Raw genomic sequence first — 15,673 nt, 5'->3', positions numbered from 1 at the left:
CAAATCTCAATTTTTGACAGCAGAATTTGGACGTCCAACACTATAGTTCATACAAATAGCAAGGGGGTATGCTTTGGGTATGTTTAGGGTGGGACTAAGAAAGGCCCAAACTTAGGATGTCCAGCAGCGATAATGAAATGGGAAGAAATGTTCAGGTCTAAAAAGAAGGATGTCCAGGATACCAAAGGTGCCCTGGTTGTGCAGCTGACCACTAGAAGGATTGAGGCATGATCCTTTATGAATCTCCCAGTGATTACTGTCCTCCTCTTTCAAAAGTGACACCAGAAAGGAAAACAAGGCTTCCTGCTAATATCAGGTAGAGAATGACACGGGGACAAATTTTTTTCCTGTCTTCACGGGAACTCATTTTCCTGTCCCGTCCTATCCCCATGTTATTCTCCAATATCAGGTATTATGGGTATTTTCAACACACTCAGAGGCGTAGTAAGGGGGTTGCGGTCCGCCCTGGGCATGATCTTTGTAAGAGGTGCAGGCACCCATCCTCCTCTCCACTCCCCCTGCTGCACACGTGCACCACTTCCCTTCCCTCGTACCTCTTTAATATTCCCTGCATGAACAGCATTACAAAATTGCTGTCTGTGTCAATGTCACCTCTTTTTGACATCATTTCTGGGCCTAGTACCTAGGAAGCGACTTCAGAGAGATAGCCGGCACAACGCAGGCAGCAAGTTCTTGCTGTGGCTCATGCCTGAAAAATTAAAAAGATACAGGGGAAGGGGAGGGGGGAGCGTGCAGAAGGGGGGATCAGGAAGGAATTGGGGGGTGGGGAGGGACACCACCACTCTCAGCACCACTCAACACAGCAGCAACGGGTCTGAAGGGTAGCCTAGTGGTCAATGCAGTGGACTGTAAACCAGAAGAGCCAGGTTCAAATCTCACATCAATTTTCTCTTTCTCTCTTTTTGTTAACCTTCAAATTGTAAGCTCTCTAAATCAAAGATATAACTACTGTACCTAAATATTTAAAGACACCTGCAAGCCTGAATGCTATTGAGATGGTGTACAGTCAGAAACAGTAGGGATTTCACTGTCTCTGGAAGGTTCACCATTTAAAACAGTGTTGCATTGGTACATGAACCAAAGTGCCCTGGATTAAAGTCCAGTGCACTGACCACTTAGCTGTCCCTTTGCTCTGTGTGGTCATTTTTGTTCTTGTTCCTAGCTTTTTGGTGTTAATAATATGGATGTTTTATTTTAGAAAATGACTGTTCATTTTGGACCCCCAACATTTTTCCTGTTGGAAAATGGCAGAAGATGGGTGGATTTTTGGATATTTTTTTTGAAAATTCCCCTTCAACGTACGATTAGAAGACCGAAGGTCTGTTTTACTATTTTAACTTTATTTTTAGTCTCAAAAGTCTGGATGGAGTAACTCTGAAATTGCAAGAAAATGGTTATAACATTTTAATCTCTATGTCTTGAAGTTTCTCTTTCAGTTCTTCAGCGGTAAGCAAAAAACCTTAATGAATTCAGATGCCTAGGTCTAGGTGTCTCAGATCCACTACTAGCAAACTCATCCTTCACGATGAGATTCTACTTCAGAACACTTCTTTTTATGAAAACCCAAACCAGCACCAATAGCCAGGAAACTTTTAGCACTTGTCCCAATTAATGCTAGAACTCTTTTCTATTCCCACAATTTATCACAGAATTGACTATCATAGATGCTTCAAAAACATATCATGCTCTTTATTTTCTTTCAGCCAACTATGGTGCTGTCATACAAAAAAATTAAGCATGGTAAATAACAGTTAAACAGGAAAAAAAAATTATGTCCAACTGCATCAAAAAGAAAAGGAGGCACTTGAAAGAAAACTTCCACTAATTTATTGCAATAAGTGTCAACGATGAAATTATAGGTGGTACCTTTTTATTGTGCTAATAAATTTCTTGTTGACCCTAATTTCTACATATTAAGTGCTCTAACATGTCAACCATGGTGGAGGTTGGTAGAAATCTTAAAAAAGTGGCATAACCAAAAGGAGTTGGCAGTCCTAATCCATTTCCTAGTAGAAAATTAAACTTCTATCAGTAAAGCCAAAGACTTCATTGGCACAGAAATGTCTTCCCTTTAAATGTAGTCTTTCAGAGCAGGGCTGCCCAGTATCCATTCTGTCCATTAACAGAGGACGTTGTTTCAAGTGCTGTCATTCAGGGTCTAAAATCACCAAAAAACTGAAACATTTCAATAAATGTGTGTTGTTGTTTTTTTTCTGTGCTTCATTACAGACATTTCATTTTTGAACATGTTTATGTTATTCAGTTTCATGGGAAACAGGTAACTGTAGTATAGCATCTTTGGAAATTACAGCTTTGAACGGCCATGCTTTTCACATTAGGCTATGTCGTTTGTTTTGATGATCATCGTGGCTGTTTATCAGTTTTATTCAAACCAGTTCTCCTTTAACAGAAATAGTACAGTATCGTCAAACCCATTTTGAAATAAAGCTTCCATTTTCTCCCGTTTTGGTGGGAACAAAGCGTGATTCAATCTTTCTAGGTTGGCCAGAGATATCTAGAACAGAAAGTTAAAGTGGGATAATAATGAGTATAATGTCTAAGGAAGTGAAGTTATTTAAAAAAAATATTTTCCAATTTTAAGAATAAATGACTACTTTCGTTTTAAGGATAAATTACAAATTACTTTCATCAAAAGATACCAAAATATTGCACAAGATGACAGTATCCTATTACTGTAAAGAAAATAATAACATCCTTTAACTATTACACTGCTGTTTCACAGTCTCTTGCATTTCCTGATCAAACTCAAGCACTGAAAAGACAGAATGGGATGATTCAACACGGCTGTTTCGTCATGAGACATTTCATTGCAACCACGCTGAAACGGCCGGGATGAATCGCCTCATTATGGCTCGGGTCCTTCCCTCACTTGCAACTTTTCTGGCGGTGCTAACTTGCAACTCCTCCAATGCTGTCACTTGCTTGGTTCCCTTTCTCCTTCTCTCATGCCTCTGTGGCACTGGAAGTTTGCTCTCTCCCCTCCCTCACTTAAAACTTGCTGGAGCCTGCCAACGCTGTCACTTGCTCTTTCTTATTTTGGGTCAGGCACAAATGTAGGCAGACTCGTTCCAGAGCGTTCACCCTGGAAGAGGGAGAGGGTATAATTTTGGCTAAATAATCCCTAAGGTGCCGGAACCACAGTCTCTCTTAGGCAATTACATAAGGATATTCATCATGGCCATTTCAGCGCTGAAACAACAGAGATACACTGACTGCAAAGAGTCATTCTGGACCCCTGAAGAGAGACAGGGAGAAGTTAATGAATAGGGTTACCAGACATATGGGAAAACCCTGACAAGTCCTCTGTTTAGAGGACTGTCCAGGTGTCCGAATGAATTTTCAAAACCTGGGAGTTTGTCCATTTTCTGGAAGGCCTCAACCTAGCATGGGTATGATGTCATCATGTTGCATCCACACATGCTCTAAGGACCTCCAGACGCAGCCCGAACTCGGGGAAGGAGAAGAGACGAGGTTTGAAGGGGGGTGGGGTGTGGAATGGGGCAGGACTAGGGGGCATAATGGGATGGGAGCCCATGTCCTCTTTTTTTCTTGAACAAATCTGGTAGGAGTAGGAGCTGGATGGTAGGTAAGAGAATGCTGAAAACATGGAGAGGGAGGCAATGGAGGTATAGGTCAGAAGTGGGATGGGGTGATGGAGTAGGAGACTGAAAGGATAGGGGAAAGAATAAAAAAGCTACTGTATTTTTTGCTCCATAAGACGCACTTTTTCCACCCCTAAAAAGGGGGTGCGTCTTATGGAGCGAATACACTTCTGCCCCTGGCGTTCTGCTGCTGCTTGTAGCTCCCCACCCCCCGCTGGTGCTGCAGGAAAGGCAGAGAAGGGCCGGCAGCATGCAATCGGGCCCACAAGCCTTCTCCCGTCAATTCTGACATTGGAGAGAAGGTCCGGACCTTATCAGGTGCGTCTTTTGGAGTGAAAAATACAGTAGATAGCTGAAGAATGGTGATGAGAAATGTAGAGACTGAAATGTTCTGGCTGAGGGATGAAGGTTTGCCATCAGTTATGCCACACTGAATAGTTTTTGCAGGACAACAAATAGCTGGGAAACAAGGTTGCACAGAAAAAAAGTTAGTGATATGGAGCTGTGTTCATTAGTAGAGGAGAAAACATGCTGAACAGTTATTTGGTCCATTAAATTGAGTATATTTTACTCTGAGGCCATGAAGCAGGGACTTAGTGCCACAAAACGATTGTCGGCCAGTGGACTTTACTTTGGGGACTATCACTTGTTTTGTTCACCTCGTTGTTTTCACACTAACAAAAGTTTTTTCTGCCTGTGATGTTTGGGTGGTAGAATGTGTTTTCACCTCTCCCGTTATCTGAGGCTTTTTCTTTCGTTTGCAAAATCAATTTGGTGCACAGCTGTGTCAGTTGGAATCTTTAATGGAGTGAAGTTTTTTTTAATGTTTTTTACTGTTTATCCCTCCATTTCCTATTTGGATTTTTTGCTTTAGAATAGAGCACATAAAGTGTTTCATCCCTAAATAATGTAAGTTATGGGAGTATGGCAGAGGAATGGTAGAAAAATTACTTCAATATTAAATATTTTAATTATGCAAAGTATATAAATTCCAAAGACTTTATAATTGAAGGCCAATTACTTGGTTCCAAGGAAAAGTATAAAGGGAATTTTGCAGGTATGGTGCACATGAAAACTGAAGAGCCCATGTTCTAGAAATAAGAAGATGAAGAACATCAAAGCTTGATTCCCTTATATTGTGAAGTGGAAAAAAAAAAGAAAGGGGGGGATCATCTTTAGTCATCTTTTGGATGGAAATATCATCCCAACAAGGAAAGTTTGATAGAATTCCATAACATCACTAGAATCCAACTGCTCAGAAGAAGAATTGAGGATATCTACAGAGGACTTCAATGAAACTTGAAGATAGTGCCAAAGATTCATTAGGTCAAAGAAATTGCAGGAATAACCATCAAGGAGACATATCGCTCTAATCAGAACTCAAAAGCAGTTGGAAGTATATGTTCTGTGAATACAAGCTCAGATCTATGAATTAAGTAAGCTTTATTTGATTTCAATGATAAATGAAGTTTGCAATAATTTGCATTTATTGTTCTAGATAAGAATTTGAAATGAACTGGGATTGACTAAGATACTGAATTTGAAGTTATAAAGAATTTACAGAAGAGAACTTTATAAATTGTCTTCAAAAACAGGATCTATTAAAATAAGTGGCACAGCAAAGGGAATTACTTCTCTTTCTCTCTTTATATATACACAGTTGAGTCACATTATTATGACCACCTGTTAATATCCAGAATAATCGCCTATGGCAGCACAGATGGCAGGCAGACACCATGGGAGTGACTCAATAAGAGGTATCTGGAGCCATGCAGCGTGTCCGACAATTGCTGATGAGTGCGTGGTTGTTGATCCAGTCATCGAACATGTGCTCGAGTGGGTTAAGCTCTGGGGAATTCTGAGGCCAGAGAAGTAGCTGGAAGTCTTGGTCGCGCTCTGTGAACCACTTGCAAACAATTCTGGTGGTATGACATGTCACACTGTCCTGCTGAAAGATCTCATTGGCCATAGGGAAGACTGTCAACATGTATGAGTGTACTCGATCAGCAAGGATGGAGAAATACCCATATTGGTTGAGAGTGCCTTTCAGACCATAATGCTGCTGCCACCAGCTTGTGCACGTCCAATGATGGTTGCTGGGTGTTTGTTCTCAGCGGTTTCAAAATACATCCATTCATTCAATGGAGCTCAAAACAGACTCATCGGAGAAGACAACCCTCTTCCCAGTCAGTGCAAGTCCAATGTTGGTATTCCTATACAAATTGCAGCCATTTTTTTGCGATGAACCCTCACCAGCTGCCTGCTCCAGAGCCCCATTTGCAAAAGGGTTTGCTGCACAGCCATTTTGGAAACACATCTGGAAGCTTCTCTGGTTCATTTGGATGATGAATTGCTCCACAGTAATGTGCCGATCGGCCTATTCAACCTGCACAGCTGACACTGACCTCTCACATTGATGGTTCATGCTGCCCCACAGTTACCATGCTGGACCATTGAAAAGGTTCCATTCGTCCACTCACGGTATACTTTAATCATAGCAGCCCGTGAACAGTTCACAAACTCTGCCATTTTCGAAATGATTCCGCCCTTGGCCCAGTTTGATAAATCACACTTTTCTTAATGTGACTCAACCGTATATATATATATATATATATATATTTATATATGTAAAATGAGAGATGTAGATACATATATACAGAGCATGAAAAATTTAATAAATATGCTCAGTTATTCTTATATAATAATACGTTAATGCATTCTATTAGTCTAATTTCAATAAATGATGGATCAAAAACTTGGCAGTGTAACACCTCCTAGTAGAATGGGAGGAGAAAAAAGTTCTAGAACTGAAAAGGGAGGAAGACATGAATGGGGGAGGAAGGAAGAATGTGAAAGATAAAGACATCATGGGGTAAGGAAGGAGAAGCAACAGTAATGGAGAAAGACTGTATGGCTGAAGGTTAAAAAAAGAGAAAGCACCAGAACTGGTGAAGAACTAGAAGACAGAGAAATAAAAGAAAACTTCTAGATGTTGTTCAGCTTCTTCAGTACACTATAATTGAGAGACTAAGGTGGTTGCATCTTAGGCTATACATCTAAGGGCAGCCTTACAGGTAGTGTCCCATCACTCTTTACTTTCCTGTTTTCCTTTTCCAAGAGAGATAACCCAGCAGGTTTTCATTACCAGTCCATCACAAAAGGCAGAGCTCTTATGACTGCTGGAGAGAACAAACTTGCATTTCCTCTCTCTTTGAAGATTTTGGCTGTATCACTGCATCCCTGTACCTACATGTGAGTCAAACATTGCTTCATCTCTTGGATTAAGAAGGGTATTGTATTTACCAGCTCTTCTAGTTCATTTTGTTCCTCTTACTAGCTATAAAATGGTATACAAATGTGAAAAAAAAAGCTTCCTAAAATAAAATTTGACTTTGAAGCAACTCATAACTGAATTCTGTAGAGTCATATTTTTCTCTCTCATGACAGACAAATACAGGCTTTTCTTTTTCAAGTAACTAACTGTTGTGTCTTGCTGTGCAAGTCTAAAATGAAGTTTGCACGTTCCATTTTCTCGTGGGCAGATATCTATTCGGCCGCTGAAAGGTGAAACAGTCACTGTGCGCCCCCAGGGAAGAATAGGAAGACGATTGGTAAGGCCACCATCCATCCATTTCTATTAAAAAAAAAAAAAAAAAGAACAAACTCATTTTCAGAAGAGATGATGCAGCTGACCATCATATCTAAGTGCTACTTATTCTTGAAAGGATATATTTTATTAAGTAGAACAATAAAGTTCCTTATAATATCAACTACATTTGGCTCTAACTTTGTAACTGAGGATTCTTTAAGGTTAAAATGTAGGTCCTCTTTTAATGAACTGCATTAAATTTTGCAGTTACCACACATTAATAACCAAAATTACTGCACAGTAGCTGCAAAGCTACTGTATTAAATGCTGAGGGCATTCTCAGCATCTTCCCATACAGTTAGTATCCTTCAAGGTGATGCTACCTGCTCTGCATTATATGCTGCATTAACATATAGGGGTAATTTTGTGAAGGCTTTTTGAATTTTTAAAAGATGCACATTGTTTACCTTTAAAATGCATTAAACAGCCATGTAATTGTATTAAAAAAAGAAGGAAGGAACGATGGCTGGCATGGTTAACAAGTGAGATGAAGGAAACTATTAGAGCTAAAAGAAAATCCTTCAGAAATAGGAAGAAGGATCCATAAGGTGACCATTTATTTTTTCCTTAAAACTGGACAGGACCCCCGGATCCATTCCTCCCCTCCCCCCCGATCCCATTAAATATAGTGCAAAATATAGACAGTAGATATAAATTCTCAAAAGTGACACATTTTGATCACTAAATTTAAAATAAAATAATTTTTCCTACCTTTATCTGGTGATTTCAAGACTCTCTGGTTGCACTTCCTTCTGATTGTGCATCCTCTCTTTCATTTCATTCTCTTTCTTTCTGTCTCCCTGCCCCCCAAGCCACCCTGCTTCCCTGACGCAGCCTGCTTCCCCTGTCCCCCGACAAGCCAAGCCACCCTGCTTCCCCTGCCCCCCACTCCCCCTGACAAGCCAAGCCACCCTGTTTCCCCGACACACCCTGCTTCCCCTGCCCCCCGACAACACAAGCCACCTTGCTTCCCCGATGCAGCCTGCTTCCCCTGCCCCCAACAAGCCAAGCCAGCCTGCTTCCCCGACGCACCCTAGCCAAGCCATCCTGCTTCCCCGATGCAGCCTGCTTCCCCTGCCCCCCAACAAGCCAAGTCACCCTTGTTCCCCTGCCCCCACGCACCCTGCTTCCCTGACCCAGCAACATCAAGACGCGTGCAGCGACTGCACTGCACAAGCGCCAGGCCTACAAGTCTTCTATCTGCCCCCCCTCACGATGTCAATTCTGATGTCAGAGAGGAAGTTCTGGGCCAGCGGCGGCGGACCGGGGATGGGGGTGGTGGTTTGAATCGGCACTGGAGGGAAGCTGGTAAGCAGTGGCGGACTGGGGGAGGTTAAATCGGGCACAGGAGGGAGGCTAGCTTTGGCACGGCAGGAAGGGAGGGAGGGGAAGTGATCGCCTGTCCCGTTGTCCCCACGCACAGCTTTGGGACACTGTCCCTGAAAACGGAACATTTCAGCGTCCCGAAGCTGTGCGTGGGGACAACAGGACAGGGGATCCAAAAACGGGACGGTCACCTTAAGGATCCAGCTGAAAATAATAGGAAACAGCCTAAGGCAGGGGTGCCCAATAGGTCGATCGCGATTGACCGGTAGATCACCAAGGCAAAGTGAGTCGATCGCAGAGCCCATCCCGGGATCCGTGATAGACTCACTTTGCCTTGGCGATCTATCGGGCCGATCAGCCTTCCTCTCCTCAACATCAATTCTGCCATTGGAGAGGAAGTTCGGGCTAGTCAATCGCTGCCTGGCTGGGCCGGAACTTCTCAGACGGCAAAATTGACGTCGGGGAGAGGAAGGCTAGTCAGCCCAACGCAGGGAAGCAGGGAGAGCTTGGAGCGGCGGCAGATTTGGGGCCTGTTACCCAATGGCGGCGATGGCTTGGGGGCCTGTTCTCCGATGGCGGCGGCAATAGCTTGGGGGAGAGCAGGGAGAAAGAAAGAAAGGGGGAGGCAGGGAGACAGAAGGAAAGAAGGGAAAGAGAAAAAAAGAAAGGGGGCATGACAAGAAAAAAAAAAGAAAGGGAGGCAGGGAGAAAGAAAGGACAGGGAGAGAGGAAGAAAAAGTTGGGAGAGAGAATGAGGTCTAGAGGAGAGGAAGTATACAGACTGAAAGAAGGGAAGAAAGATTGGATGCACAGTCAGAAGAAGAAAGTGCAACAGAAGCTCATGAAATCACCAGACAACAAAGGTAGGAAAAATGATTTTATTTTCAATTTTGTGAGCAGAATGTGTATGTTTTGAGAATTTATATCTGCTATCTATATTTTGCACTATGGCTCCCTTTTACTAAACCGCAATAGCGTTTTTTAGTGCAGGGAGCCTATGAGCGTCGAGAGCAGCGCAGGGCATTCAGCGCAGCTCCCTGCACTAAAAACTGCTATTGTGGTTCAGTAAAAAGGGAGGGGGTATATTTGTCTATTTTTGTATGGTTGTTACTGAGGTGACAAGTGCATAGAGTCATCTGCCTTGACCTCTTTGAAAAAACCCCGGAATAGGAATGATAATAAACATTTTCTCTGCGTACAGTGTGCTTTGTGTTTGTTTTAAATTTTATTGTTGGTAGATCATTTTGACTTGGTCATTTTAAAAGTAGCTCGCAGACCCAAAAAGTGTGGGCACCCCTGGCCTAAGGAATGGCAAGTCAAATGCAAGGCACTGATAAGGAGGGCAAAAAGCAACCTTGAAAAGACTGTGTTCCAAGCATAAACACACAGTAAAAACTTTTTAGGTATGTTAAAAGCAAGAAGCTGAGAAAAGAATCAGTTGAACTGCCACAGATGGCTGAGGGTTAAATGGGCATACAGGGAAGACAAGGCCATAGCAAAGAGATTAAATGAATTCTCCACTTTGGTTATCACTGAGGGAAATGTGCAAGATACTAGTGCCAGAAATGGTATTCAATGATGATTGAGCCAGAGAGTCTGAAACAAATCTCTGTAACACTGGGCAAAGTAATGGGGCAATTTGACAAATTAAGACCTGGACCTGATGTATACATCTTAGAATACTGATATAATTGAAAAATGAACTTGCTACTTATTACTATTATTGTTAGTAATTTATCCTTAAAATCCAGTGTGGTCCTGGAAGACTGAAGGGTGGTCAACGTAACACCAAATTTTAAAAAGGGTTCTAGAGGTGATATGGGAAAAATGGTAAAGATTATAACGAACAAAATTGAAAAAGCCAACATGAATTTAGACAAGGGAAATCTTGCCTCATTATAAATATGTGGATAGAGGTAAGCTGGTCAGAACTGTGTATCTGGATTTTCAAAAGGCATTTGACAAAGTACCTCATGAAAGACTTCTGAGGAAATTAGTAAGTCATGGGATAGGAGATAATGTCCTTTTATGGATTAAGAACTGTTATAAGATAGAAAACAAGGAGTAAGGTTAAATAATTAATTTCTCAATAGAGAGGGATAAATAGTGGGTTTTTCCCTAGAGGTCTGTACTCGGACTGCTTCTTTTTAACATATACTTCCCTCCATATTCACGAGGGTTAGTAGCAGAGCCAGCTCACAAACATTGAAAAATCATGAATAACCTTTAGGGCTGACTTTGACTAACCCCTGCCTCCCAGACCTCTTCACACCTTACCTTGTGGTCTAGCAGTGAAGTGGGGCAGGAGTGATCTTCCTATGCTCCGTGCAGATTCATCAACAAAAATGGCTTCTGTAGTCTTTCTCTCCTTTCTGTAGGTTTTCCCAGGGCTTACTCTTAAGAAATCCCTGGTGTCTAAGGTTTCCAGAGCAGGAGTGATCCCCAGCCAGGGCAACCAAAATAATAATAACTGTTTCCTACAATGTCTATTCTTTTTAAAAGTGGTGTGTCATCGGTGCTCCTAATCCCTTATTTTGATCTCTAAATATACAGTATTTTTACAGTGAAGTGCTGCTAGTAACCACCAATTTTCCTACCTTTTCTTTTTTTGATTTTTGTATGCTGCTTATTCCCCCAAATTATCTCACATACTGGGCTTAATTGGAGGGGGGGGGGGGTATAATTCCTGGTCAGTTCTACCCCTGTAGTTCCCTTATTTAAAATGGTAGCCTTCAGGCCCCTAGTGCGAGTTTCATGATACAACCATGCGGGGCTTGATGGGTCCCATTTTGAAGAAAATGTCAGGCCAGATGCAACCAGTGATTACTCCTGCCTCCCTTTTACCCCCCACCCCCACCCCACTAGATTACAGAGATGATCTGGACAGTACAACACACATGGAATGAAGGGGGAATTGTGGGAAAAGATAGCTCACTACTTAAAAAAAAAAAAAAAATAAGAGGATGGGTTCAGGGGAATTGGAACAGACATAACATAGTAAATGTTGGCAGATAAAGATTTGCATGGTCCAATTGATCTGCCCAACAAGGTGGCCAGAGTTGAATCTGGCACTCTGAGCAGTTCAAATTCTTCAAGATTTAACACTGGTATATTTAACCTCTGTCTCTCCCTGCCTAGTTCTCAGCTATTGAAGTTGCCATCAAAGCCCACCCCAGCCTTGATCCTGATCTGGTTTTGCTCAATTATAGGACCCAGATCATAAAAGTCTGCCTAGCATTGGTCATATCTCCCAGCCTCTGAAATTGACATCAAAGTTATGAGGTCATTTAAGCTTCACTTTAACTAGATTCCGTCCTTTTTAGTGTTCCTCTGTGTTTATTCCACACATTCTTGAAACTGTCACCATTTTGGTCTTCACAACCTCCCAAGAGACAACATTCCAGGCATCCACTACCCTTTCTGTGAAAAAGTTATTTCATGAAATTGCTCCTAGGTCTCCCACCCTGCAGCCTCAACTCATGACCTCTAGATCTACTACCCTGAAAAAGATTATTTTGCATATTAATCCCTTTAACATATGTAAATAATGTATTATATGTAATATGGATTCCCTTTATACCTTTAATATTATCTCTTCTCTGTCAGTGCCCCTTGTCTGTGACGTGGCGTGCATTCACTTAGCTGGGGCTTCAACTTGCTTGTATCTGGGTTGGTTTTTCTTGGGTTAGGGCCCAGTTTTAGCAAAGTCTCACATAAGAACATAAGAACATAAGAAATTCCTTCACCGGATCAGACCGAGGTTCATCAAGTCCGGCGATCCGCTCACACGGCGGCCCGTTTAGGTTCTCTATTATGAAAACCTGAAATTACCGTATCCCTCAATATGATTTGCAAGAAGGTGTATATCCAACTTGTGCTTGAAACCCCGAAGAGTAGTCTCTGCCACAACATCCTCAGGAAGAGAATTCCAAGCGCCCACCACTCGTTGTGAGAAACAGAACTTCCTGGCGTTCGTCCTGAACCTGCTGCCACCCAGTTTCAGTCTATGGCCTCTTGTCCGTGAAAATGTTAGTAATGCTGCTTCTTGGTCTAATTCATCCAGTCCTTTTAATATTTTAAAGGTCTCTATCAAATCGCCTGTATCTTGAACTGATGACCACTACTATCCTGATTTTACCAACTCCCTTTCTTTACCAATCACAATAACCCTGTCTGGAATTCAATCAGGAAGCTGTATGAGCTTGCTAAAAAGCAGGAAACTTTAATTAAAGACCCATACTATGGTGTTCCAATTCTTTTAATTTTTCCCTTAACTACAGAAGAACACTGTTATTTTCTTTTCAGAACTAGTATACCAGCACATAAACAATCTGTCTTAGTGCACACATCGCCGCATACCTCGACTCACACTGGCTCCCAATACAAGCAAGAATACAATTCAAATTTTACTGTCCACTATTTAAAGCAATGAATGGAGACAGCCCAGCCTACTTCAACAACCGCCTTATCCAAACTGCCTCAATCAGGCAAAGGAGAGCCCAGACACCATTCACGCACCCCTCAATCCGAGACGTCAAACGGAAAAAAAATGTACGATGGCCTACTGGCCACGCAGGCAGCAAAGCTTGACCACCAACTATCCAATCTACTGATCACGACACCAGACTACAAAACTTTCAGAAAGGAAATAAAAACCCTACTATTTAAGAAAATCTATCAAGACAAACTAACTCCGCAGGAAACATCTCAATCCCCCGAAGTAACCCGCTCAACTATGAAATATCTTCCGGAATTGTAATCTCTTCTGGAATTGTCCAGATAACCTTTTATGTAATCCGTCTTGAACCGAAAGGTAATGGCGGAATAAAAGTCACTAATGTAATGTAATAATAAAGCTAAGAAGTTTTATTCATTTTCTTCTCCTTTAAAATCTTAGTGTCCCCTTTTACAAAGCCACAGTAGCAATTCTCCTGTGGCAAATGCACTGAAGCCCATAAGAACTGAATGAGCTTCGGTGCATTCGGTGTGGGGGAAATCGCTACCGCCCTTCTTTTTTATTTCTTTAATAGGCCTGCAGTTGTCAAAGCCAAAGGCTTAGCAGAACACATTTTTTGTGATCAAAATAAATCCCTGTGCCAAATTCTGCTAAAGAAATCTCTCACAACCACTCTTAAAACAATTTAAGAAGCAAGCATTTTTTTACAGCTCTCACAAACAGCAATTCTATTAATCAGTGGCGCACCAAGGGTGGAGGGCATGTGCAGCTCATAAGGGAGGTGCTCCAGTCCCTTCCCTTCTAAACTGTGCATGCTGTAGTTCTAAACATGCAAATATTGGTTTTCTAAAATTGCTATTTATGTTTATTACCATATTTATAACCCACTTAAACCTAAGCAGAGCACAACATCCTATACTATAAAGCAGGAGTGCCCACACTTTTTGGGCTTACGAGCTACTTTAAAAATGACCAAGTCAAAATGATCTACCAACAATAAAATAAAAAAAAAACCCAAACACAAAGCACACTGTACGCAGAGAAAATGTTAATTATAATTTATATTCCGGGCTTTTTTCAAAGAGGTCAAGGCAGATTACTTTATGCAATGTCACCTCAGTAACAACCATACAAAAATAGACAAATATACTCCCTCCCATTTTACTAAACCGCAATAGCAGTTTTTAGCGCAGGGAGCTGCGCCGAATGCCCCGCGCTGCTCTCGATGCTCATAGGCTCCCTGCGCTAAAAAACGCTATTGCGGTTTAGTAAAAGGGAGCCATAGTGCAAAATATAGACAGCAGATATAAATTTTCAAAACAGACACATTTTGATCACTAAATTGAAAATAAAATCATTTTTCCTATCTTTGTTGTCTGGTGATTTCATGAGTCTCTGGTTGCACTTTCTTCTTCTGACTGTGCATCCAATATTTCTGCCCTTCTTTCAGCCTCTTGTATGCTTCCTCTCCTCCAGACCTCATTCTCTCCCCCAACATTTTCTTTCTTTCTCCCTGCCCCCTTCTATCTTTCTGTCTCCCTTTCTTTCTCTCTCTCCATGCCCCCTTTCTTTCTGTTTCCCTTCTTTCTTTGTCTCCTTACCCCCCTTCTTTATTTATATTTATAATAATTTGGGGATAGCTACCTTAAAACACACTGAACAGTCAAACCTTTTAAAAAACGTAAATAGGCAAATAACTTGAAAATGTAAAAGCATGTTTTGAATTCTCTGCACATCGACACATGCTTTTTTAACAGAGTTCAAAACTTATGGTAATACCTTCTCTGAAGGACACCTTTCCATTTTAATGGAAAATACACGTTTTAAAATCTCTCTCATTCATTCAATGAAATTATCGATAAACTTCTTGAATCTCTCGCCTCCCGACAGTAAAAGATAACAACATTTTAACATTTCCTCCTGCTCCACAAGTGCAAACATCTCTCCGCCCCTCGCTCAACGCAACCCTTTGTACTTACCAGTGGCCAGATCAGTGAAATGCTGGAGCCCTTTCTAGAAACACCTATGCAGCAGAACTCGGGTTTGTGCTGCAGTCGGTGGCGGCCCCGCGCTGAAGCGGAGACATCGTGGCAGAAGCAGCAGCAGCAGGCGCGGGTTTCTCTCCCTCACTTCGGCCTCCACACTCACATTCCAGCTCGGCCCTGTCTGGCTCGCTCCCCGCTGGAATGTGAGGTCTCGGCGCAGGAATGTAAACGCATTCATCAGCCAGCGGCGTGCAGCCTGCCTCGAGACACAGCTGCTATTATCAGAACGAGACACCCCTAATGACCCTCCACTCCTATCTCTGCTGCTTTCGGAATGAATGGGCCGCCCAGCCCTCAGCATTGTGAATTGCAGAAGACGTATCAGCAACATTAAAACATTTTGTTAGGAGCATTCAGAAATGATGTTGGGGAGCAGAATGCTGGCCGGTCTGACGCCTCCACTCCTTCCCCGATCCCACCTGCTGCGCGCACACCCTCTTCCCTTCCCCCATATCTCTAGTTGAAGTTGTTGTTTGTGGCTGTCAAAAATGTGCTCCTCGTGACCCCGTCGGCTCTCCCTCTGTCACTTCCTGTGCGTGGCACCCAGAAGTTA

The 15,673-nt window shown here is 42.2% G+C and overlaps 1 protein-coding gene across 2 annotated transcripts in view; it reads right to left on the bottom strand.

Annotated features, from left to right (window-relative positions):
• Positions 1-1,684: 1,684 nt before the first annotated feature.
• Positions 1,685-15,673, bottom strand: part of PNPLA4 (patatin like phospholipase domain containing 4) — a 105,568-nt gene continuing 91,579 nt past the window's right edge. For both annotated transcript variants that reach the window (XM_033950330.1, XM_033950331.1), the window contains 2 exons: positions 7,126-7,278; positions 1,685-2,536 (listed from right to left, as the gene is read on the bottom strand). In XM_033950330.1, coding sequence (XP_033806221.1) covers positions 2,405-2,536; positions 7,126-7,278 — 285 coding nt within the window. In that variant the 3' untranslated portion in view covers positions 1,685-2,404. The remainder of the gene's footprint in view (positions 2,537-7,125; positions 7,279-15,673) is intronic.

The sequence above is a fragment of the Geotrypetes seraphini genome, chromosome 6 (assembly GCF_902459505.1).
Source record: "Geotrypetes seraphini chromosome 6, aGeoSer1.1, whole genome shotgun sequence".
Taxonomy (NCBI): Eukaryota; Metazoa; Chordata; class Amphibia; order Gymnophiona; family Dermophiidae; genus Geotrypetes; species Geotrypetes seraphini.
This window is presented reverse-complemented; position numbering and strand designations above follow the sequence as displayed.